The sequence below is a fragment of the Girardinichthys multiradiatus genome, chromosome 8 (genome assembly GCF_021462225.1).
Source record: "Girardinichthys multiradiatus isolate DD_20200921_A chromosome 8, DD_fGirMul_XY1, whole genome shotgun sequence".
Taxonomy (NCBI): domain Eukaryota; kingdom Metazoa; phylum Chordata; class Actinopteri; order Cyprinodontiformes; family Goodeidae; genus Girardinichthys; species Girardinichthys multiradiatus.
This window is the reverse complement of record NC_061801.1, coordinates 16,937,599-16,963,116: the sequence shown is the minus strand read 5'-3', so window position 1 is coordinate 16,963,116 and position 25,518 is coordinate 16,937,599. Positions and strand designations below refer to the sequence as shown.

General features: G+C 40.1%; 1 protein-coding gene across 3 annotated transcripts in view; it reads right to left on the bottom strand.

Moving 5' to 3' along the window:
• Nucleotides 1-19,043, bottom strand: part of kcnt1a (potassium sodium-activated channel subfamily T member 1a) — a 53,494-nt gene extending 34,451 nt beyond the window's left edge. For 2 of the 3 annotated variants that reach the window (XM_047371708.1, XM_047371709.1), the window contains exons 1-8: nucleotides 18,709-19,043; nucleotides 16,492-16,659; nucleotides 6,218-6,297; nucleotides 5,914-6,061; nucleotides 4,567-4,614; nucleotides 1,390-1,438; nucleotides 1,192-1,251; nucleotides 800-874 (exon numbers count right to left, since the gene is read on the bottom strand). In XM_047371708.1, coding sequence (XP_047227664.1) covers nucleotides 800-874; nucleotides 1,192-1,251; nucleotides 1,390-1,438; nucleotides 4,567-4,614; nucleotides 5,914-6,061; nucleotides 6,218-6,297; nucleotides 16,492-16,659; nucleotides 18,709-18,932 — 852 coding nt within the window. In that variant the 5' untranslated portion in view covers nucleotides 18,933-19,043. Of the gene's footprint in view, nucleotides 1-799; nucleotides 875-1,191; nucleotides 1,252-1,389; nucleotides 1,439-4,566; nucleotides 4,615-5,913; nucleotides 6,062-6,217; nucleotides 6,298-10,417; nucleotides 10,676-16,491; nucleotides 16,660-18,708 lie in introns of those variants that run through there. The other variant, XM_047371710.1, reaches the window with a different exon arrangement.
• Between the last annotated feature and the right edge of the window lie 6,475 nt (nucleotides 19,044-25,518).

The following is a 25,518-nucleotide window of genomic DNA, read 5'->3' as shown; positions in this document are numbered from 1 at the left end:
TTTAAGCCAAGAGGTCTGTTTCTAATAGGAAATGAGGCAGGCATGTCTCAAAAAGTGATAAAACAATGCCAAAGGTAGTTTCAGTTTTGAAAAAAAAAATGTATCTTGTTTTATTAACATTTTATTTACAAATGGCATGGGAAAAAATGGCCTTCTCAACAATCAGTGTATAAATCTTTCTCAGCATTAAAGTAATCAAACCCTTCTTGTTGGTGCTGACCAGATTTTTCCGTGTTTGTATGTATCTTTGGTGATGAGCTCCAAGTCTTTGAGGTTGGAAGAAATCTTTGCCATCACTCTAATCTTTAGTTCCTTCCCCAGGTTCTCAATCAGATTTAGGTCAGGGCTCTAGCTCACCCACTCCCAAACATTAATGTAACTTCTCAGAAGAAGCATGTTGGTAAAACTGAAAGATTACTATAGATTTGAATTTTCCAGGGTTTAACTACAACTAATATCCATATACAGAAGTTGATGTAATGCAGGTAACGTACAGGTCATGTTCAATTTAGGAAATCTTTTAATGTTAAACACCAGGACACTTCCAATGGTATCATACATTTCCTAGATATAAATGGACAACACATACTAAAAGAGATTTTAATGTGTGCACACCAAACTGGTCTCCATAGGGAAGATGGTTATGGGTGTAATAAATTCCCAACCACCCATAGTTTTGTTGTTCATTCGTAGCAAAAAATATATATACAGACAATGACGCATTAAAGCAGGCAACAGCAGCAGCAGTAATACCCTCTCACAGGAAAGATTAGTATTTTAGAAATGGAAAAGGTCTTACCGTAATTATGAAGGGAACTGTGTTGATCATCTCCAGAAGAAAGGAAACTTGAAATATCTGTTCCCAAATATTCCCCTAAATAAAAAATAAAAAAACATGCACAAGGACTTTTGGTTTATCATCTGCAACCACAGAAAGGAGTGTGAGTCACAGCACAGATTCTGTTTTTTTTTCCATCACAAACTGTCATCCTCATCAACCACTTACTTCCTCACCTCAACCAGATCCTGTAATTAGCACAGATCCTTACTGTTGCTGTGACAAATGACTTGGGCTAATTGCACCACTTACGGATTGTCAGTCTCACGCGGTGAAAGCAATTCATTGTACAGAATGCCTCAATCATGTTGGAGTGCAGAATGTGTTTTTATTCAGTTACATCTCAGTCTCACCTTGTAGCTCAGATACATGAGCAACATAGTCTCCAGGAAACTAATGATGGCCACAATCACCTAAACAAACCAAGGAATAAACATAAGTGGTAAATTCATAAAAACAGCAACAATATGTTGAAGATACATTGGTTAGAGACCCTAATGTCTGCTTCATCAGGTAAAACATACTTCACTCTTGATTCTGTTGTGACTCACTTGAATGGCCCAGACTGGAGCCTTCCTCTCCACCCAGAAGATCAAGTCCCTAGCAGAAAGAGAGCATGCAACATCCTCCATGTTCCAATTCAAATGCCAATACCCTCTTAAATGACAGGAACTGAGATTAACAGAAGATTGAACTGCACCCTCAACTTATGTTGGCAGCCCTTGGTAAAGATGTGCAAAAACACAATCCATGTTAAGATATATTAATTTTTTAATAGAGGTGGCCCGATTTAGGACTCCTTGTGTTTTTAACATCTAACAAGGTTCCCAAAGTCTTTGTAAGCAAAACAGTCCCATAACATCACCGATCCTCCACCATACTTAACAGTGGTAATGCTTTTCTACTCATTTATCCACTACCCATCAAAACCACTTGGAGGATATACTGCTGAAGGCTCAATCTTAGACACATCTGATCAAAGCCAGTGGTTCCAGTAAATGTCCCAGTAGTATTTATAGTAGAAGCTCTTTGTGATGGTAGAATATAAATATTTTTTTCCTGGAATGCCTCCCAAACAACTGATTGCCATGTAGATATTCACAAATGGTTGTTATGGTGACTTGATGACCCCACGATCCCACTTACCGCTGCAATTCTCTGATGGTGAGTTTTGAAGCTATTTTTAATTCCCTTGCCATGCTTCTATGTGTGTGTGGTGGCAAAATAATTTGGGTTCTCATCAGGCCTGGTTTGCCAAAGTTCCAGCTGCGTTAAACTTTCTAATTATTGTTTTGACTGTAGATAAGGTCAAGTTTTGATCAGTATGATAAGACAGTTTCTCTTAGCCATTTAAAAAATGTTTTTTCTTGGTCTTTCTTGTAGCAATTTCTAGACTTATAAAGATTAACCCACATCTTTTTTACAATTTTCAGCCAAGCTGTGGCCATAAGGTCTGCGGTGCCTGTCGCGGCGGCAATCCCAGAACCCAGTGGTGGACACCGGCAGTAAGGGATGCTGTCAAGCTGAAGAAGGAGTCCTATCAGCTGTGTTTGGCTTGTGGGACTCCTGAGGCGGCTGACGGGTACCGCGAGGCCAAGCGTGCCACAGCCCGGGCTGTGGCAGAGGCAAAAACTCGGGCCTGGGAGGAGTTCGGTGAGGCCATGAAGAAGGACTACTGGTTGGCCTCGAAGCGATTCTGGCAAACCGTCCGGTGCCTCAGGAGGGGAAAGCAGTGCTTCGCCAACACTGTTTACAGTGGGGGTGGGGAGCTGCTGACCTCAACTGAGGACATTAGAAGCAGAGGCTGGGGACTCAGGGTTGGACTCTTTCATCACCCGGGCTGAAGTCACCGAGGTGGTTAAAAAGTTCAGCAGTGGCAGGGCTTCGGGGTTGGATGAGATCCACCCTGAGTACCTCAAGTCTCTGGATGTTGTAGGGCTGTCATGGTTGATACGCCTCTTCAACATTACGTGGCGGTCAGGTACAGTACCTCTGGACTGGCAGACTGGGGTGGTGGTCCCCCTTTATAAGAAGGGGGACCGGAGGGTGTGTTCCAACTACAGGGGGATCACACTCCTCAGCCTCCGTGGTAAGGCCTACGCCAGGGTATTGGAGAGGAGAGTCCGGCCGATAGTCAAACCTCGGCTTCAGGAGGAGCAGTGTGGTTTTCGTCCTGGCCGTGGAATACTGGACCAGCTCTATACCCTCTACAGGGTACTTGAGGGTTCATGGGAGTTTGCCCAACCGGTCCACATCTGTTTTGTGGACCTGGAGAAAGCATTCGACTGTGTCCCTCATGATGTCCTGTGGGGGGTGCTCCAGGAATATGGAATCGGGGGCCCTTTATTAGGGGCCATCCGGTGTCTGTACGAGTGGAGCAGGAGTTTGGTCCGCAATGCCGGCACTAAGTCGGACCTGTTCCCTGTGCATGTTGGACTCCAGCAGGGCTGCCCTTTGTCACCGGTCCTGTTCATAACTTTAATGGACAGGATTTCTAGATGCAGCCAAGGGCCGGAGGGGTCTGCTTTGGGGACCAGAGGATTTCGTCTCTTCTTTTTGCAGATGATGTGGTCCTGCTGGCCCCCTCTAGCCAAGACCTACAGCATGCATTGGGGCCGTTCGCAGCCGAGTGTGAAGCGGCCGGGATGAAGATCAGCTCCTCCAAGTCCGAGGCTATGGTTCTCGACTGGAAAAGGGTGGCTTGTCCTCTTCAGGTTGGAGGGGAGTTCCTGCCCCAAGTGGAGGAGTTCAAGTATCTCGGGGTCTTGTTCATGAGTGAGGGAAAAATGGAGCGGGAGATCGACAGACAGATCGGTGCGGCTGCCGCAGTAATGGGGGCGCTGTGCCGGTCTGTTGTGGTGAAGAGAGAGCTGAGCCGAAAAGCGAAGCTCTCGATTTACCGGTCGGTCTACGTTCCTACCCTCACCTATGGCCATGAACTTTGGGTCATGACCGAAAGAACGAGATCCCGGATACAAGCGTCTGAAATGAGCTTCCTCCGTAGAGATAGGGTGAGGAGCTCGGCCATCCGGGAGGGGCTCGGAGTAGAGCCGCTGCTCCTCCACATCGAGAGGAGCCAGTTGAGGTGGCCTGGGCATCTATACCGGATGCCTCCTGGACGCCTTCCTCGGGAGGTGTTCCAGGCACGTCCCACCGGGAGGAGGCCCAGGGGACGGCCCAGGACACGCTGGAGGGACTATGTTTCTCGGCTGGCCTGGTAATGCCTTGGCCTCCCCCCGGAGGAGCTGGAGGAGGTGTCTGGGGAGAGGGACGTCTGGGCGTCTCTACTGAGTCTGCTCTCCCGGAAAAGCGGAAGACGACGAGTACGAGTACGAGCTATTTTCTTGTAGCAATTTCTAGACTTATAAAGATGAACCCACATATTTTTTACATGAATGACATGTTCACTAGTCTTTCTATTTTTTTCAAATGGCTAAGAGAAACTGTCTTATCATATTTATATCTAAGGGAAATAGAAAAGTATGGATTAGTAATTAAAAATCAATTTAAATTAAGGATTTTGTTACTATGTTAAAAACAGTAGTATTTTTAACATGGAATTTTGTTTTGTACCTCTGAATAAATGTATGTATCGTTTTTCAGACCTTTATCCAAAAAGCATAGATGTATCAGAAAATAAAATGTATTGTACCAAATTAACCAATAAAATCACTGCTATTAGGTAGCAAATGAAATCTCTTAAAAACAATTGTGTTTTTTTGACTCACCAGTTAATTTCTCTGTCCTGCACTGATCCATTCCACTGGCAGTCGACACTGCAGCACAGCAATGACGGGCAGAAAAAGAAATTAAAACAAACAGGCAATGGAAGCTGAGAAATGAATCCAAAGATCTGAAGTTTGGTACTTTGGCAAGGTAAACCCACCACTTTCCTAAATGTCACCTAAAGTAAAACGTCTCAATGTCTTTAGCTGAAATTAAGTCTGTAAAGTTCTTGGTTAACTACAGGATTTGAATGACTTATGGAATTGTTTTATTAGGATTTTATTTATCTTTTAGAAATAAGCTGCCTCCACATGTTTCCTTAAATAGAAAAACTTTTTAACCAATTTTAATAAATAACTGAATCTGACTACACTGTTCAATAGTTAGGATTAATTGGAATGTACCTGACTTGAAATCTGTATGATTTGATTGAATTGGCTTAGCCCATTTTAAAGTTACCCACCTTTCACACAATGCAACAGGAAACCACACTCTCCAACTATTTTTACCTCTGCCTTCCTCCATCTCTGTTGGATGGAGTAAGGGGGAGTCAGGTTTAGCCTAAACCGGCTCAGTTATGGTTGAGGTGCAAACACACCCTCCATTTCTGCTACCTGTATGACCCCTTCTCTTTTCCAATGATTATAATCAGTCTGACAGAGAGAGGTATCCCAGTCCTTGTGGTTTTTAGTATAACAGTGGTCACCAGTGGGCTCTAGATGGACAAACTTTATCAGTTTATTAATTTACTTAGCAACCCTACATATAGGCCATTCTAAAATGGCCAAACTCTAACACTCAGTAGTTTATTCTAACCTCCCCAACAACCCCGCACCATTACAAACCCTTTGTGAAGTGCCTTGAGAAGACATCTGCTGTGAATTGGCGCTATATAAATAAAACTGAATTGAATTGAAGTCAATTGAACTGAATTGAAGTCAATTGAATTGAATTGAATGTGCTACCTTGAGGTAAAAACATGGCTTTCATTCAAAGCGTATCAATCGATTTAGCAAATGTAGTGATGTAACTTAGATTTCAGTTTCACCAAGATGATGCTTGTGTACGGGATTCCTCTTGAGTTAACGGATATTATAGAAAAACTGCTGTAGTTCAAATGTATTTGATCAGCAGGAGTCCTTTTAACAATAAAGCAGCTGCTTGTTAACTTTTCCTTCAGCACAAAACCAAATCACCTTTTTCAATCATCAATTTGCACCTCATTAGCATTTAATTCACATTACTCTCCTTTTACCGTCTCTGATTTTAATAGTGTGTAAATAGAGAGAAATGTGTGTGTTTTTATTGCATTTTACCCAACAAAGACACTTCCTCTGGTGTGAACAAACCATTTGTTGTTGCCATTTGGAGTGCTTTGTTGCACCGAGCTGTGGCTGCCACTGGTGCCCTGACCAGGTCTGTCTGTCATCACTCGGATGATGTACAGCAGACAGGTTAGCAGCTTCAGGCAGAAGTTAAACACACGAATCCTAAGGCCTGTAGACAAAAGAGAAATCAGGACATTTTTACGTCGCTGCAGCTTCTAAAAAATGTTTGTACTTTTACTGTTTTAGCCCCAAAAATTAACCATTTTAATGCACTAACAGCCTTTTCAGACACATTTTAAGAAATACTGCTGCACCGCCCACTTACTTGATCTTTGGTTTTTAATGAAGAAAAGCTTCAGACGCTCCTTGAAGGTGTTTTCATTTACGTAAAACTCGACCTGCACCCTAACAGGAAAGGAGAGAACTGTCAAAAATCTGTTAAACAAACCGAGGGAGGTCACACAGATGATTGTACTAAACAGAGATGGTAGTACAGCATGAATATTCATGCTGCTGCTTTTCTAATCATCCTGCCTTAGGAGAGTTGGGTAATTATCCATCTCTTATTTTGTTTCCCAATTACAAAGCTGGGTAAGTGCAGATCATGCAATTTGAAATAAGCTATCAGCTTGGAGAAAGGATTCTTGAAGGAAATTAAAATGAGGAGATACAAAATTAGTAATTATTTTATAATGCGACCTCCTAACTTGTCAAGACTTCCTTATTCAAGAGAACATTAATACTTGTTTTAATCAAATAAAAATCTATAACCTCTTCTGCTTAGACAGTAAATTAAACAAAACCAGGATCTACTGATGTGATAAAAAGGAGGCGATATTGCATTTTCTTTTTTATTTAATTTGTTTACTTACAGTATATTGTTGATGTAGTCCATATGGTAAACAGGAAGGAAAATTAAAGGTTTCTGCCATCGGCTCACTCAGACATGGTAATATGGTGCAATACAAAATAGTATAGTATAGTATAGTATAGTAATAGTATAATGCCAGCTTTATTAATAATTTGACATAGCGTGTCCCTTTCCCCACACCTGTATAGCTCCGTGCAATTATTTTTGGTATGTCTCTTCCAGCTTTACACTAAATTCTCCTTTTCAATATCGCTCAAGTCCGATCAGATGGAGAAGGTGATTGAAAATCTATTTTAAAACCTTGGTGTGGATTTCTGCAATTCCTCCAGAATTGCCGTGGGCTTCTTGGTTCGCAGGTGTGCCATTCATTTTCAGTTTTTTGGATGATGTGCATGATGAGAGACAGAACAGCTTAATTCATACTCAGGTTAAGTTACATAAAGGTGGACTCTGTTTACAATTATGTGATTTTCTAAGTCATTTTTTCCCACTAAATTACATTAAGGGGTTTTAGAACAAAGTGGCCCAAATACAAATACACACCATACTTTCCAGATTTTCTGTGTATGGATACAATTTTTTTGAAATTGAGTCAGTACGATTTCAACAAAAAAAAGTCAGAGAGTTAGAAATTCATCAGGTATCTATTGTTTGCAGAAGTTGTAACAATGACAAACAGATCTGCTGGAATGTTTTATAACACAAGAAATGTCCCCTGCTCAAACTACCACACTCGATCAATCATTGACCCTCTTCAATCCCCAAATCTCAAATCTCCAAAAAGGTAAGTTATCAAATCCCCCAGAATGTCATTTTGCACCATTTTACCCAATGTATACTTTCCCTGACATGTGAAACCATGTATCATTTTTCTTTCATTTTGCAATTATGTACTACTTTGTGTTGGCCTATTACATAAAACCCTAATAAAGTACATTGAGTTTGTGTTAGTAACAGTTCAATGGGTATTAATACTATTGCAAGGCACTGTAGCAGCACATACATTACTGTTAAAAGAGAATTTTCCTTGCTCCAAATTTCTTTATCCAATTAAAGAATGATTACAGAACTCTGTACACCTCAGACTTCCAGTACAAGACAGACTCCTGTATGCAGAAATACTCGGATGATTCTGCAGTTGTGGGGCGGATCAGAGATGGACAAGAAGCTGAGTACAGGAAGGTGGTGGACCGCTTTGTGGCATTGTGTGGAAACAATCATCTCATTTTGAACGTGACTAAAACAAAGAAGATGATTGTAGATTTTACGAGAAACAGGAATAAGTCAAAAACTATTTCCATCATTGGAGAAGAGGTGGAGGTGGTGGAGGAGTATAAATACCTCGGTGTTCACCTGGACAACAGACTATAGTGGAGATGCAACTGTGAAGCCATCTACAAGAAGGGACAGAGCAGACTGTACTTGTTGAGGAAGCTTAGGTCCTTTGGTGTTTGCAGCAAGATGCTGCATATCTTCTATAAGTCTGTTGTGGAAAGTGTGATCTCTTCTGCCATCATCTGCTGGGGAAGCAGCATCAGAGCCAGGGACTTAAAAAGCTCAACAAGCTGATAGAGAAGGTTGGTTCTGTTCTGGGGACTCCTCTAGAACCTCTGGAGATCATTGTTCAAAGAAGTATTCTTCATAAAATGAAGAACATTATGGAGAACCCTGAGCATCCTCTTCATGAGACTGTCCTAAAACAACAGAGTGTCTTCAGTCAGAGGCTGCTGTAAGATGGAGCGCTACAGGAGATCCTTCCTGACCACAGCCATCAGCATCTACAACAGTTCTTTGAAGAAACCTTCATAATATGAGCTACAACAACATTTAATTTCCCTTTGGGATTAATAAAGTATTTTTGAATTGAATTGAATTACTTTAAATGAGGTACGTTTGTCAGACATTGCATGTGCAAAGATAGAAAAAGAGAAAAGAGGAGCCACACTGCTATGCAGTTTAGAAAAGTAAGATGAATCTTTACAGCATTAATGAATAATCTTCAAAACTCTGCTCTCAGAAGGAAGTTCCCATTAGGGGTAAAGGAAAAGAGAAAGTACAAACGTATTGGATTAGAATAATTTTATAAAGGTTCACAGGTTTCAGTGTCTATGCAGATTCTGTCACATTTTGGTTCATCCAACCTTTTGGGTTAATATGGCTGTCATACCAAGGGAGAATAGTGTATGCAAAGAATAACGTAGTGCATATGACTTGAAGGTTAAACTCCACTTGCAGAGAGCAGAAAGTCCAACAGAGAGTGGATGAGTGAATTAAATATCCGAAAAGAGCAAAACCATGTAGACAGAGATGAGTTATGGAAGCTGAAACACTTCAACAGAGAGCTGCTTGTCATACTGAGAGTCCTACAGACTGATCTCTGTCTGTCTTTCTGTCTCATTCCTCTGCCCACACACGTGCACATGCATGGGATGCTCCTTTATTAGCTCCTATGCAATTACAAAGCTGAAGTAGTCTGACATCAGTCATGCTGTGGAGTCACTTCAGTGTTTCAGGGAACAAGATGAGCTTCAATTGAGATCAAGTTATTCTTGGCCTTGAAGTAATTTTAAAGTGCTAAAACAGATGATTTTACACAGCAAAATGTATTAGTAAAACAAGGGTCAGAAATGAACAACTTTTTAAGCTTGTCAATTAGTCAGATGACATATGAAAAATTACTGATATTTAAGGTCCTTTAGCCAGCAGAAATCCTCTGCTTGTATTTAAAAGGTTAATGTGGCAGTTAACAGACTAAATGTATAAAAACAAATCCACTGGAGTCCAAAAGAAGGAACAAAGAAAAATCAGGGAGATCTTGAAAAAAAGTCTGATGGACTGTGCCGGTAAACTGAAAATGAGTAAACAAATGAATAATAATGCAAAGCATAAGGCTAGAACAACAGATATTAAGATAATAAATCTACTTTCTCTATGGTCATTATCGTACCCAGACCTGAATCTTTTACAAAACCTGAGGAGGAAGCTTAGAAGCAAGGACTATGGAAGATCTCAGGAGACTGTGCCATCTCCCTCTATGTTCCAACCATGTGAAATTTTGGACAATTACTCTTCATTTGGCAAAATGTGGTTGCACAAAGATAGCAAGGGCACCAATAAAAGCTCCACTGGTGAAACAATTGTTTCTCAACATGACGTTTCCCCCACCTCAATAAATATAGTAAAGTTCGAGACTGGATTTTTCTTAAATTGTCAGGGTGGAGGTTATCCTTCTGCAATAAAAGATTATTTATTTCAAGGCTTGCCAATAAACTAAATGTGGTTTGCACTGTTTTGTCAGCTTAAGGGATATATAATTGCTGTAATCATTCAGTAACAACAATTACACCAATGTTAACCTGAAACACATATTGCCGTGGACATGTCAGTAAACAAGATAAACATATTAATTTAAAGTTCTGATTCATCCCGACAAATAAGCAACTGTAAAGTTAAATGCATCCCAGCTGATGTTGGAGCCTGTTTATTAAACTTGTTAAACACATTTTTTTCTTCCTTCCTCAACCACAAAACCCATAAATATGCGTATAATCTATCTCACCCGAGGAATGAAAAACAACATGAACACCCCATGGTGTCATACCTCTTGGTTTACAGAGATCACTTCCACCATTTTTAAGACATCAAGCACCCTACCTTTGCCCGACGTCACTACATAAAGGGTCCGACGTCCAAATTCCCGTAGACGGACTGATCCAGGTATGGATGATGGTCTCTGAGTCCATTGTGCAGGAAAACCAGCTGCTGCGTCGTGCAGCAAGTCTTAATTCCTGCACTATAACGCACTGACATGTAGATCTGTAGTAACATAGCCTGTCTGTTGGAAAATAATCACTGTTCAGCTTTTTAAGAAAAAACACACTCTGATTAGAGCTACTGGGAGAGAATTTGCTCTGCACTGTGTTTGATCATTTATTTTGAGAAATGGGAATATTTTTAGAGTTGTCTACAGTCTTTTCTCCCCAACTCGTGCACGGATCTGTTGCCACAGCAACGTTACCATGATATGAATAACCGTATGTTAAAGTACTGCAGCACATGATGAAACTGTACACACTAAGAGTAACATGGTGAAGGATAATAAAAACACTGTTGTATGTTTAATCTGATGCATGCAAATTGTGTTAGTATTTAGATTGTCCAAATATGGCCAACAACATCCAGAAATGTGTTCTTTGTCTTTTCATTTACTTTGATTAGATTTTTGTTGTTTGCTTGTCTTGCTATTTATAATAATACAATGAAGGTCAATAATGATAATAATAATAATAAGCATATTAATGGCTGGGATTTTTACCCATTTGTTTTAACTACTGTTCGTTCTACGAGAGCATCAACAGATATTAATATATGTAAAAATATGATTTAATGCAATTTTTATGTGCTGCTAAGCAGTACAATTGCAATACTCATTGTAAGTGGTGTAGTGAAGTGGCCTATTTTATAATAGTTAAGCTTTATTATGAGAGCAGTGTTCGTTGTTTATGGAACTCTATAGGCAAAAACAATGTGATGAATTTAAATACTTTTTATCATCATTTTGTTATTATTTCAATAAATACTACAATAAATCGGGATATGATTATAATGCTCAATTACCCTCCCTACATCCTAGAGCCGTATACCTAACAGAAAGAAAGCAACGAGGTCCCAGGACACTTTTCAAGGCTCCCATCCAAGGCCATGCTGAACTAACAGCACCAGCAGAACAAGCCTAGCTGATCATTCTGTTATTGCAAATATGTTTCCTTTTTCTTTTCTCTTTTGTTATTTGTTGTTCTAATCGTTTAGCTGCAGTGTTGGTGTTGATTTGGGTCTCTCCATGCTCTAATGATGTGAAAGGTTTGGCAAGAAATGACACCAGCAGAACCTGAAAGAGATTAAGTTATCGAAGAACAAGACTGCTCCTTTCACATTTCTCCCTTACTTTTCTTTCCATCTCTGCAAAACAAGGAAAAAAGTCTTGAGTGCTAATTTATAGACAACCTCCTCCATGAGTCAGTTCTTTTGAAAATACCGGAAGAGGCCACTCCACTTGAACCTCCTCTCACCTACGCAGGTACATCCACTTAACGTAGTTTTCAAGTTATGTGTGGGCCACTTGTGCCTGCAAAATATGACATTTTCCATTGCTATATTTAGATCCGAAAGGTTTCCCCTTAGAAACAGGATAATGAGAGCACTTAAAATGGGAAAAAAAGGGAAAAAAAACAGCAATGCTGCAATTATGAATGATATTTTACTGTTCCTCTTTGTATGGATTTATGTGTTTTTCTTTAGCTTGCTTTCACCTTTTAAAAAGGAACATTTGAATGATGGATGATCCCTATTAAGATGTGACCAGTGACATTTGTTAACTGATGATCACTGCATATATAACCTGTAGCATCAATTAGCTCCTACAACATTATCGACTGCAGGAGAAGAGTTTCATTGTAAGGGCCAGAACAGAAAAACGATAATAAGACCTGGGAATATTGGCCTCTGAACCAAAAAGAAAACAATTATTATTTACAAGGACAGTCAGAATAAAGGTCACCTTTGACTATAAGCTCAGACAGAGGTGGTGTTCACTTAACCAATACAAATGTTTTAAAAACATCACTGGGAGACGTCTACTATGAAGGCTTTCTGCTGTAGCCACATGCAAAATCACATTTAATAATTTCTATGCGCTTGAAAAATAGTGCAGCAACAGGAATAAAGGTTTTTATTTCAAGCTACTAGACTTCCGCTTCACTGGAAAAACTCTCAAATATTCTCAGCAATATTTTGACTTTCGTGAAAAATAATTTGATTAATATTACAAAAACCTCTGGCAAAATAAGGAATTCCTAATCTTGGGGGTTGTTTAGTCAGTTGTCTTTGCTTTTTACCATGAAAAAACACACAAATATGGCTGTGAATTATTTTACCTAGCAGCCGAACAATCATGCTTTCAAAAGATACTTCTAACAAGTAAGTAAACTACTCTGCTGTACTTTTCATATTTTTCAGATCAAGTAGTGAAAACAATAATTGAATTATGAACCACATTAATACAATTAGTACTTTATTCCCACTTTTTCTGGCTTTTAAGCTTGGAATTTGTGAAGCCTTAAGTAACATTTTTCTCATCTATGCGACAAGGTTGCTACAATCTCATATATCTCTTTAGTAATCCATTATGAAAGATGATGATGTTCCTCTGTCTGAATCTGAGGTCAAGCCTTGTGAGTTTTTTGATGGTTAAAACATCAGATTCTTCATTGTCTGTTTTTCTTTATTGTCTCTCAAAGCAGGGGTCCCTTGGTTTCCTACTCTTATGGTGAAATTAAGCAACATTTTTCTTCTTCTTTTATAATTTTCAGGTGTTGGGAATGAACAGCTTAAATTTGCACATTTTGGGTGAATCTCTGGACATACATGATGGTTAGAACAGTTAGGCACACATCACAAGTGTTGAGGCCACAGGCATTGCAGCCCTGGGCAGGACCACAGTATTGGAGACCTTATCTTGCCAAGTAAACCTCATTGAGGGATGTAGATGCCACCGAGGCTGCATGTCAATCTGATTAGGGCGTCGTTGATGAGGGCTCCATGCCTCACCTCCCTACAGTTGGATATCTTAAGCAGAGCCAGCAGCACACTCAATTTGTGTGTCCAGTGAAGCAGTTGATAATATTGTGCTGCCCAGATAAGTGAACTTTGTGAGTGTTCAATCTGGTGTCATCTAAGAGCACCGTGGGTTCTTTATAGGCAAGTCTAGTGACAGGGTGGTGCAAGACATGTATATATTTTCATTTTTTGCTAGCGGTGGCATGTAAGGGCTGTGAGTCAGTCCAAAACATTTAGCAGTTCTGGTGAATGGTTTAGGAGAGTATGTCAAGGGTTTATGCTACCAGTGAACCATTATCAGCTAAATAAATTTCAAATACAGTAAAACCCCTGAATTTAGTGTCTGCTCTGAAACAAGCGAGGTTGAGTAGAGCCCCAGAATAGGCGATCTGCCTGAAGGTTCTTGGATGTTTCTTAAAGGATAATAGCAAATACCCAACCAAAAAGAAGATGCCCTAGTTCACAGTCCTGTTTGACATCACTGCTGATTGGAAGTGGGACTGACAGCTATTGAGTCGGCCAATCATCCATTAATGGAGCCAGTGAGTTAAGTTAACTAGGCTCATTTAGCAGGTGACTGCCTTCTGGAATGGAGCTTTGCATGTACCAATTGTTTCAATTTCTGCCTTAAATATTTAGAAGGATCGAGACCTGGATGGAGTCACTGAGTTGATCTGCCATTTCTGAAAAAAAGTTTTAACCCTTTTTGGTGAGTAAATACATTTTCATTCCCAAATCACCCCATCATCACTGAACCTACTTTCAATTGATGAAACTAAAAAAGATTTTGCAAAAATATCAGTTTCTACATGTTTATTTACTGTGGAGGATACAATTATTGATCTGCCCTGCTCCATCGCCTGACATGCTGGCCAATATCGTTAATGACTGTGGATAATCACCGGTTCTGTTTGGCAGTCATCTTTATAAGTTTCATTAACATGACACCAAAGAAGTGTTACAGCATCATCTCCATGGCGAATGTAGATTCAGGATTCAACACATTAAGGTCTACAAACACTGCAACTGCACATTGGTTTGCATATATTTGACTTGTGCAGGTAATAGTTTTGAAAAACCAGGATGATTTTATACATTTTTCCATAGACATTGATGAGATGCATGTTTGCCCTGCACTTAATCTGAAAAAAAAGATCTGCCACTGATTACAGTAGTACCATTGTTAATTTTTGGATGCATTACAGATGGCCTGATCAGATAGGTCACTTGGGGATCTATACCACTAAGATCTCCAAAAAAAGGTAGAAATTCAGGGGAAAAGCTGATGAAGAACAAGCAAAACTAGACTGAATATAACATATGTATTTTCAGTTGCAATGGGAAAGTTCCAGCAATCCCTTTAGCTTTAAGGGTTAGGGTTAAAAAAAATTATTCACCCAAAACTCAATTTAACAAATTTTTTTTTTATCAAAGCAAATGTGCAAATAACATAACTGTATAACATTTTAAAATACACTTATGTTTGTTTAAGACTGCAAGAAGTGGACCAGTTAAAAGGAATAAACGAGGTGCAGAAGTTATTGTGCAGTCCTAAATATCAGAACCATGGACAGCAACAGAGGCGTCACCTTACAACTAAATCCAAGGCGATAAGAGAAGAATGTAGAATAACAAGGCTACGTTCACACTGTAGGTCTTAATGCTCAAATCTGATTTTTTAAGAAATCTGATTTTTTTGTGTTGTCGTTCACATTACGTTGAAAATGTTGTGGCTCCAAACTGACCTGCATGGGCATAAGAACAATACGAGCGTCATCAAGCGCAGCACAACAATAAACACAGAGAAATAGGTGTGATGGTTTAAGTGCTCAACAGATGCCATTTATTGTCAGCAGGTTCTGTGTGGGAAACACGTGAATAAAAGGAGAGTGAAACTCTTTATTGTTCCGTTTTAGGGAGATCTGACTGACAATTCAGCACAACAAACTGGATGTGGAGACAAAGCCAGCAATGGTGGGGCAGGGATGCTGACAACTTTACAGAGACCGAGTTCTTTCAGAACTTTATCATGTTGAGGGCAACTTTTAATCATATATATTTGCGCCTCTCCTCTCAACTCCACAGGCAGAAGACTTGATGCAATCTAGTGTATCGGACTGCAGCAGAGGCAGATTATCACATGCTCAGTAACCTCGATAGCATTTTAAAGTCCTCTGTTTGAACGGTTGTATACAAATTGTACAATACAAACTACGTCCCACATCCAGACGGTTCCTATGAGGCTTTCAATTAGACTTGACTAAACTTTTATCTCTGTTTATTAACTAGCTCTAACATCCCGCTGTCTCTCTTCTGTGCAGTACTATTCTAGCCCCCCCGTCTGTTTGCTAACTGCTACCGTTTCCTGCTGGGGGGCGCAAAAGTCACATCTAATGCGCCTTGGTCGTTCCCACTGGAGTCACATTCCAATAGATCAGATACGAGTCGGATTCAGGACCACATGTGAATGTGGCTCAAATGTGACTTGAAAAAGTCTGATATGGTCGAGATATGAGCGTTCACACTTTTAAAAAGTCTGATCTGGTCACTTGACCCCACAAAAATCTGATTTGGGCCACATTTGCCTAAGATTGTCAGGACTATAAAATGTAAACCAAAAAAAAACAAAAAACATAACTCATGTAGAGAACTGTGCGTAAAGTCCTCAAACACCAGAGGCACCTGACAACCAGTGGGATTTGAATGGGTTTATAGGCTGTTAAATGAATGGAAGTAAAAAAAACACAAAAAATAAAACTGTAAATACAGGCAAAATATTGAGTTAAAATCCTATTGTAAAACACCCAGGGGAGCTGCAGTTGCAGATCATTATCAGCTATTATGCTGAATGTTAACCCTGGTGATTGTTGTCAAAAGGGAGTAATACATTTTCACAAAACAATTTGAGATTTTTAACAATTTGCTTCATTTTAATCTGAAATCCTACCAGTTGAAATTGTTAGTTGACAGAGTTAGTATTATTTACTGATACTGTCAGAATGGTACACAGCTGGAGTTTCTCCCAAATCTTTGATGACCATGAGACTGCAGCAGCTCTGGACCTACTTGGTGGGTGAGCAACTGTTTTTTCCGATGTCTTTGCCACCACGTACCTGTCATCATTCTGGAAGTTTTGGTCCCCGAGCAGCAGGTCTCTAAAACGAAAACGGGGCGGTAGCGGAGGAACTTCGCTCTCCAACTGCTCCATCTTCAACGAGGAGATATCTAGGATAACGCCACTGCTGCGGCTGCTATTAGTCTGAAGTGGTGCTGGGGAAGAGCTAGAGGAGGGAGAGGAGATAAGTAGAGAGACAAAAGGGAAATAAAGGACGGGGAAGAAAAAAGGACTTTGTATAAATGGAGTGTGCTGGAACTGAGAGGGAATGGTAAAAGAAGCAAAGAAACAAGAAAAGAAACACAGAAAGGGGGTGGAAAAGTGGAAAGTGGTCACATTTTACAGGAATGTACATAGGTATGGCTTACAGATGAGAAAATAAAACAAACTAACAAATGTCTCTCCAAACCATTATGCATAAGGACTTCTTGATATAAAGGGGACAGATAAAGACAGCTGCTGTGTCTAAAAGTTTAATGTGGGATCATTTAGGGTAATGAAATAGTGTAATGATAAATTGTGTGCTAGTGCAGCTTTCATTAAGCTCTCAGCTTAAAACAATATTTTAGACGAGTACATCATCTCTTTTAATCAAACCACATTTAGCAACAATTCAAGTTAGAGCACATAATTAAGAACTCTTGCCACAGATTCTCAATTGGCATTAGGCCTGATCTTTGACTTGGCCATTGAAAGACATATAATGGTTTTTATCTGAGCTCTGACTATATGTTTAGAGGGGTTGTCCTGCTGGAAGATGAACCTCTGCCACATTCTTGAGTCTTTTGCAGCCTATAATGCTTTTTCCTTTAGGATTGCCCTGTATTTAGTTTCATAAATATTCCCATCAACACTGAGTATCTTCCCAGTCCCTGCTAAAGAAAAGCCTCCCAACAGCATGATGATGCAACCTCCATGTTTCCAAGAGGTAATTTTGTTTTCAAGTGCAAGGGGAAGGAAAAGGATAGCCCCTAAAACAATTAAGTCGACTATTATGTGACAAAATCTGAGAAAGTTCCTTTAAATCTGACCATAAATCCACCCCAAAAGCAAAATATATCAATACACTGGTATGTTTGTCTGAATGCATGTTGATAGTGAGTGATGCATAGCAGAAACTTAAAAAACAAACAAAACTGATGTTCATTATTTAAACATAAGAGGTAAATTAGAAATGACAGATTAAAGTAGATGAATTGATTAATTTGCCTTTTCAAGAACAAATGGGTGTCTCTAAGAGATTATTGGGTTACTTTTTATACTTAGTGAATAGCCAGCAGCAGCAAAAAATGTTGCATCCTCTTTTGAAATTGTCATAATAAGAGAGGTGCTGATGGTTTGGTGCAAAGATTTTTGCTGCTTTCAGTCTCCTAGAAACGCAGACTGCATCATTTACAAAACAGACTGGATAGAAAGACGGAAAGAGAAAAAAATACCTTGAAACTCACATCTTGTGTCCATCAATGTTTGATTGCTATAATCCTGCATTAAGCTTGTCAGAGTTATTTCATAACTGATTGGGTATATATTGAAGGGAATATTTTCCCTGCAGCTTTGAGAAAATCCGTCAGCTAAACAAATCAAATCAAATCAAAACCAACAGCAAAGGCAGTACTCATGTCTCTTGAAGCGCACCGGACTTGATGATTGGGTAAGACATGATAGTGAGGATTTAAGTCAGAATAAGAATACTTTATTAATCCCAGGAGGCAATCATTTTGTTAATCAGTTTAAATGCATATCGGAAACACAGAAAAATATTATATAGAAAATATAACAATAGAATAAAATAGAAAAACCATCTGGAAAAAAATAAATGATTAATAAAGTACTTCATACAGATTCTATTGAAAGAACACTCTAATAAAAAAAAAATAACTTTCTGTTTTCAAAACATTTGCTCAGTATTTATTAATGAAATATAACTAATGTAATAAATAGGGACACAGTATGTAGTCAAGCTGGCTGTTTTCAGTTTTAAAACTGCAATCTTTGTTGCACTTATGTAATATATGTAACAGTGGACAGCTGAACAAATAACAGTGGGGACAGGTGAGGACAGGTTCCTGGGTGGATGAACAAACAGTGTACGTTTAAAATTGTCTCTTTTCAATGTTTTTCGTAAAACAAACACAGAGTTGATGAATTAAACTTGGTGAAATATATTATTACCTGAACAAAACAAAGCCAGAACTTCTGTCTGTGTCTCTCTTACCGTAGTTTATGGGCGCTCACGGTTCCATCGTCGTTCACAAATGACTGATTCACGTAGCATTCGCTGCACATTTTGGCCGGAGACCCGGCGCTTCTGTCCGACTTGAGGGTTGCAGCGGTCGGCGTGGAGTCATTCACTAAGTCGTCTTTCTCGGTTAATTGCATCGGAGGGCGATCTGCCTGGCAGGAGTGTTTTTCCAAACTAAAATAAAGATCTTGTAACATGAAAGTTATCGCTTCTTGTACTTGTGCGTCTCACCTATGCAGGTACATTTTGAAGTGTTTTGTGTTCTCCACCTACGCGCATAGAGCCTGGAAGCAAACGGTTTGTCTAATGAGGTTTTTAAATTGACAAACCGAGGGGTGTAGGTGGGATTACTGAACGAGAGGCAGGAGATGAGGCTGGCAGCGTCACAGGGGGAGACGCAGAAGCGATAGGTCTGCAGCGGTCAACATGACAAGACCCTCCTGCTTGAGCGCAGCAACTCCAGCTCAGGTGAAAGAGAGAACAGCGCCCTCTGGTGGACTTTAGGTGTATTTCCACATAAAATATCCAAGTACAAATACAACAGACTGCTAAGAGTAAATTGTAACTTGACTATGATAGTGAAGTTACAACCACAGTCTTCAGTGAATTTGATTAGTACTTTATGTGATACACCAACACAGAGCAATGTCTAATTTTTGTTTTCCAAAATAAGATCTGAAAAGTATGGTATGAATTGACATTTTGATACCCCTCAATAAATCAGAATCAGAATCAGAAAAGCTTTATTGCCAAGTACGTTTTTGGACATACAAGGAATTTGTTTTGGCATAGTCGGTGCAATACAGTACAAATTAAACAGTATAAACATATCTACAATATAATATAAATATATGTGCACAGTTTTAAGTGAGTGAGAGTAAGTATAGAGCAGTATAGGATGCAAGAGCAATACAACAGTGCAGGTGATCATTGTGCAAGTAAAGCGGGGGAGGGGGGGGGGGGGGGGGGGAGGAGGGAGAGTGTCAGGGTGGTTTCCGGGCTTTGTTAACAAGGCTGGTGGCAGATGGGAAAAAACTGTTCTTGTGGCGTGAGGTTTTGGTCCGGATGGACCGCAGCCTCAAAGAGTCTGTGACCGGGGTGGGAGGGATCAGCCAGAATCTTCCCTGCCCGCTTCAGGGTCCTGGAGGTGTACAGTTCCTGGAGCGACAGTAGACTGCAGCCAATCACCTTCTCAGCAGACCGAATGACACGCTGCAGCCTGCCCTTATCCTTGGCTGTAGCAGCGGCGTACCAGATGGTGATGGAGGAGGTGAGGATGGACTCAATGATGGCTGTGTAGAAGTGCACCATCATAGTCTTTGGCAGGTTGAATTTCTTCAGCTGCCACAGGAAGAACATCCTCTGCTGGGCTTTCTTGATGAGGGAGCTGATGTTTGGCTCCCACTTGAGATCCTGGGAGATGATGGTTCCCAGGAAGCGGAAAGATTCCACAGTGTCAATTGTGGAGTCACAGAGGGTGATGGGGGCAGGTGGGGCTGGGTTCTGCCTGAAGTCCACAACCATCTCCACTGTCTTTAGAGCGTTGAGCTCAAGGTTGTTCTGGCTGCACCAGTCCAACAGTGCATCAGTCATCTTCGGTCACCTTGTTAGTAAATAAAGACCACATGTGCAATTTGATCTAAGTATAAATGCAGCAGTTCATTAAGGGCCTCAAGTTTGGCAGAGAACATTAAAGAAAAAACAGCACCATGAAAACCAAGGAAGACAGCTGGCAGGTCAGGGATAAAGTTGAGTAGAAATTTAATGTGGGGTTAAGTTTTAAAACAATGTATCAAGACGTCCACATCCTTCAGAGCACTGTTCAATCCATTATCCAGAAATGGAAAGAGTAAAGCACAACTCCAACCTTCCAACACATGAGTGTCCACCTAAACTGACAGGTCAATTAGAGTATTAATTAGAGATGCAAACAAAACACACATGTTAACTCTGGAGGAGCTGCAGAGATCCACTGTTTAGGTGTGAGGATCTGTTGACAGGACTAATACTGTGCAGTCCACAAATCTGACTTCAGAAGAGTGACAAGGAAAAAGCCATTGCTGATGGAAAGCTATCTGAAGCCCTGTTTGTAGTTTGCCACAGAGATACAGCACAAATGTAGAAGAAGGTGCTCTGGTTAGATGAGATCAAAATGTAACTTTTTGGCCTACATGTAAAACACTATTTATGTTTGAAAACTAACACTGCACATTATCCTGATGATACCATCCACATGCTGATCAGAGTTTATGGGAAGATGGGTGGAGCTAAATATGGGGAAATCCACGTAGCAAACCTTTTATAGGCGGCAACAGACTTGAGACTGAGATGAATGTTCACTTCCCAACAGGACAACAACCCAAAACTTTAACTCAGAGCTCCTATGGAATAATTCAGGTGAAAGCATATTAATGAGTTAATTAAATCCAATTATGTTCACAAAGACTTTATTAATCCCAAAGGGAAATTAAATGTTGTACCTCATATCATGCAGGTTTCTTCAAAGAGCCGCTGTAGATGCTGATGGCTGTGGGCAGGAAGGATCTCCTGTAGCCGTCTGTCTTACAGCAGATCTAAGGAAGCTTCTGACTGAAGACACTCTGTTGTCTCATGAAGAATATGCTCAGGGTTCTCCATAAAGTTCTTCATTTTATGAAGAATCCTTCTTTGCATAATGATCTCCAGAGGAGTCCCCAGAACAGAACCAGCCTTCTTTATCAGCTTGTTGAGCTTTTTTAAGTCCCTGGCTCTGATGCTGCTTCCCCAGCAGATGAAGGCAGAAGAGATCACACTCTCCACAACAGACTTATAGAAGATATGCAGCATCTTGCTGTAAACACCAAAGGACCTAAGCTTCCTCAAGAAATACAGTCTGCTCTGTCCCTTCTTGTAGACGGCTTCACAGTTGCATCTCCACTCCAGTCTGTTGTCCAGGTGAACGAGGTTTTTATACTCCTCCACCACCTCTAATTCATCTCTCATGATGGAAATAGTTTTTGACTTATTCCTGTTTTCTCTTAAAATCTACCATCATCTCCTTTTTTTTATTCATGTTCAAGATGAGATGATTGTTTCTTCACAATGCCACAAAGCGGTCCACTAGCTCCCTGTAATCAGCTTCTTTTCCATCTCTGATCCACCCTACGGCTGCAGAATCATCTGAGTCCTTCAGTCAGAAGGACCTAGGCAAAATCCAGAACAAATCTAATTGAGAATCTGTGGCAAAATGTGAAAATTGATGTTATATAGATTTTTCATCCAAACTAACTGAAGTTCAGCTATTTTGCAAAGAAGAACGAGTTAAAATATGCACCCATTAATGTAAAATCCATTGTTAGAAGCACACTCAAAAGACTTGCAGCTTTACTGGCTGAATACAGTTTTTCCTTTTTAGTTTTTCATTTATAAAATAAATACAATTTATCAGTCTCTTTCCACTTCACAATGATCCACTTTGTGTTGGTCTATCACTTTAAATCCTAACAAAATGAATAGAATATTGGTCAAAACGTGACAAAATGTGAAAAAGGGAATACAAACTTTTGCAAGGCAGTATATTTGTTGAAATAAAAAAGTGACCTGTTCTGCAAGGTTTCTGTTGTAATTAGATTAAATTTGACTCCACTTAAATAAATTATTTTGATGGGAAATTTACTGACAGAAACTTAATCAAATTGGAAAATATGTTGGTGCAGCATTATTGCGTATTGCAAAGTGGGGTTCTTTTAGATCACAATAAACCAAGCATTCAAGAAATGGGTTGAAATAGGTCTGTCTGTCATATAACAATAAAGTCAATAACATGATGGACCAAAAGCCTAATAAGAACAGAACATTCTAGATATTACAGCAACCCAAACCTGTTGTTGCACTCTTCTGATTGACACAACCTAACTGATGATGAAGGGCTGACTCACCATTCAAGCAAAATTTCACATTTCCTCCTACTTTCTGCCCCTTGTCAATCTCAGATCCTCCAACATTTTGAAAAATGGAAACCAGGACAAGAACTGTCTTGTCTAAAAGAAAAAAGGAACTGGTTAAATGTCTGCAGCTTCACCAAAATTAACAAGCAAATCAAAAATAAAACACACATTAATAGGTTTATGCTTTTACATAATCATAACTAATTTAATTATAAGGAGGATATTCTAACCTTGGTAAACCAGTACAAAGAAAAACATCCACATATATATATTTCTTCCTGCCCTGGGTATTTTTATTTTTTCATCTCTGTTTTGTTATTTATTCCATCAGCACACTCAATCCAAGTGAATGCTAGAAATCAAATATCTAGTAAAAAGAGTGGCAGGATATTTTTTCTAATGATCTGATGACACACGGAGAAGACGTGGGTGAACTGATGATTCATAGGGGACACAGCGATGTGAGGTTGTTCCAGAGTTTCAAGCTTATTATGGATATTTGAGGTTGAGTCAGAGCTCACAGGAAAAAAAAAAGGTGTTTTTGTTGTTTTTACTGCTGTGGGATGGAAGGACACATCTGTGATACTCTACCTGCAGACATGGTTTAAATGTTTTAGTACGAGCAGTGAATGTTGGAGCAATTTTACACTTAGGTTGACAGAATGCATTAATTACGTTTTAAAATAATCTAGAAAGTGAAAAACTGTATTCTATATCTGGAAATATTACCTATATCACAGGAAAAAAAACATATAAAACACTTGGAAGGTCATCATCAGGTGTTTGCAGTGCCTGTGTGCTTAACCTGGATGTAAGTATACAACTTGAAGCCAGCAAGCTGTCACACTATGTCCTTTCTATAGGACTGTATTAATTTGCTTAGTTTATGACTGATTCACTAAGAATAGACCACCTATGAAAAACAAAGCTCTGAAAAATGTGTGCCGATTGGTACAATGAGTTGTACACATTTAATATTGCTTTTAAACAATTCCAGCCTTTTGCCGATTATAATACTGTTCAAGATTTTGTTCGAGCATGTTTCAACCTGCTTTAGGTGAATGAAAGAGCCATTTTCCATATAAATCTCTCAAATAATTAATACAAACATTATTCATTGATTCAATGATAATGATGAATAAATATCAGGACTGAACTGTTGCTGTTGGCTGACAAAAGACATTAGAACAATAACTTCTAAATCCTAATATTTTATACCTGATGTAGGACAAACATTTGCAATTGCACTAAAAGGGATAATTTACTGTAGGTTGATTGGTAAGATGTACAAACCATCAGTTATTTTCACTAAATTAAACAAGAACAAGTTAAATAGCTCAACACAAAACTAATATTTGAACATAATTATCCAAATTAAAAACATAATGCCTCTTTTAACTACTGCAATCTCGGATTTACTTCACAGCCCCTCATGGCTCAAGGCCTCCAGTTCATTAATATTCTTGGGTTTGCCTCCTGTAGCCTTTTTGAAACCACAGATTTACAATGATGTTCAAGTCAGATGAATATGATGCCTGCTCTAGTCCAATAACACCAAGCTTCAGTTTCTAAACAGACATGACATTTTCTCCCACTATTTCCTGTTATTGGAAGCAGCGCCAATGCATGACTAATCCACCACCATGGTTTGCTGAAGCCTTGGTGTTCTTTGCAGCACTTGCTTCATTCGTCCTCTTCCAGATGCACCTCTGATCCATAAGTACGAAAAGTTCTAGTTTTCATTCAGAGAAGAGAATCCTAAAAACCCGTTGGCTTATTTATATATACAAATAGGTTTTAAGAATCTGGTGGCAGCCGAAGATATCTTCGCCTTTATGCCTTTTCCTTGTTTTTTTAAAGGAAATTATTACTTCTCTGAACCTTTTGAACAAATATCTGATGTTAGCCATTATTTTAACATTTCTTGTAAGTTGAATTGCTAGTAGCTGCACTACATCTGAAACATGGTATGAACTCATTTAACTTTAAGGTTGGAAATGCAATATATATCGTTACTTTAATGCTTGCCTGCATCTTTTAAGCACTCTCATTTTTGGTTAAAAGTGCAAATGTAAATGTTTTTATCAATCCACTCGTGCTCGTCGTCTTCCGCTTCATCCGGGACCGGGTCGCGGGGGCAGCAGACTCAGCAGAGACGCCCAGACGTCCCTCTCCCCAGACACCTCCTCCAGCTCCTCCGGGGGGAGCCCAAGGCGTTCCCAGGCCAGCCGAGAGACATAGCCCCTCCAGCGTGTCCTGGGCCGTCCCCTGGGCCTCCTCCCGGTAGGACGTGCCTGGAACACCTCCCGAGGAAGGCGTCCAGGAGGCATCCGGTATAGATGCCCGAGCCGCCTCAACTGGCTCCTCTCAATGTGGCGGAGCAGCGGCTCTACTCCGAGCCCCTCCCAGATGGCCGAGCTCCTCACCCTATCTCTAAGGGAGTGCCCGGCCACCCTACGGAGGAAGCTCATTTCAGCCGCTTGTATCCGGGATCTCGTTCTTTCGGTCATCGCCCAAAGTTCATGGCCATAGGTGAGGGTAGGAACATAGAACCACCGGTAAATCGAGAGCTTCGCTTTTCGGCTCAGCTCTCTCTTCACCACAACGGACCGGCACAGCGCCCCCATTACTGCGGCAGCCGCACCGATCCGTCTGTCAATCTCCCGCTCCATTCTTCCCTCACTCGTGAACAAGACCCCGAGATACTTGAACTCCTCCACTTGAGGCAGGAACTCCCCTCCAACCTGAAGAGGACAAGCGACCCTTTTCCGGTCGAGAACCATGGCCTCTGACTTGGAGAAGCTGATTTTCATCCCAGCTGCTTCACACTCGGCTGTGAACCACCCAGCGCATGCTG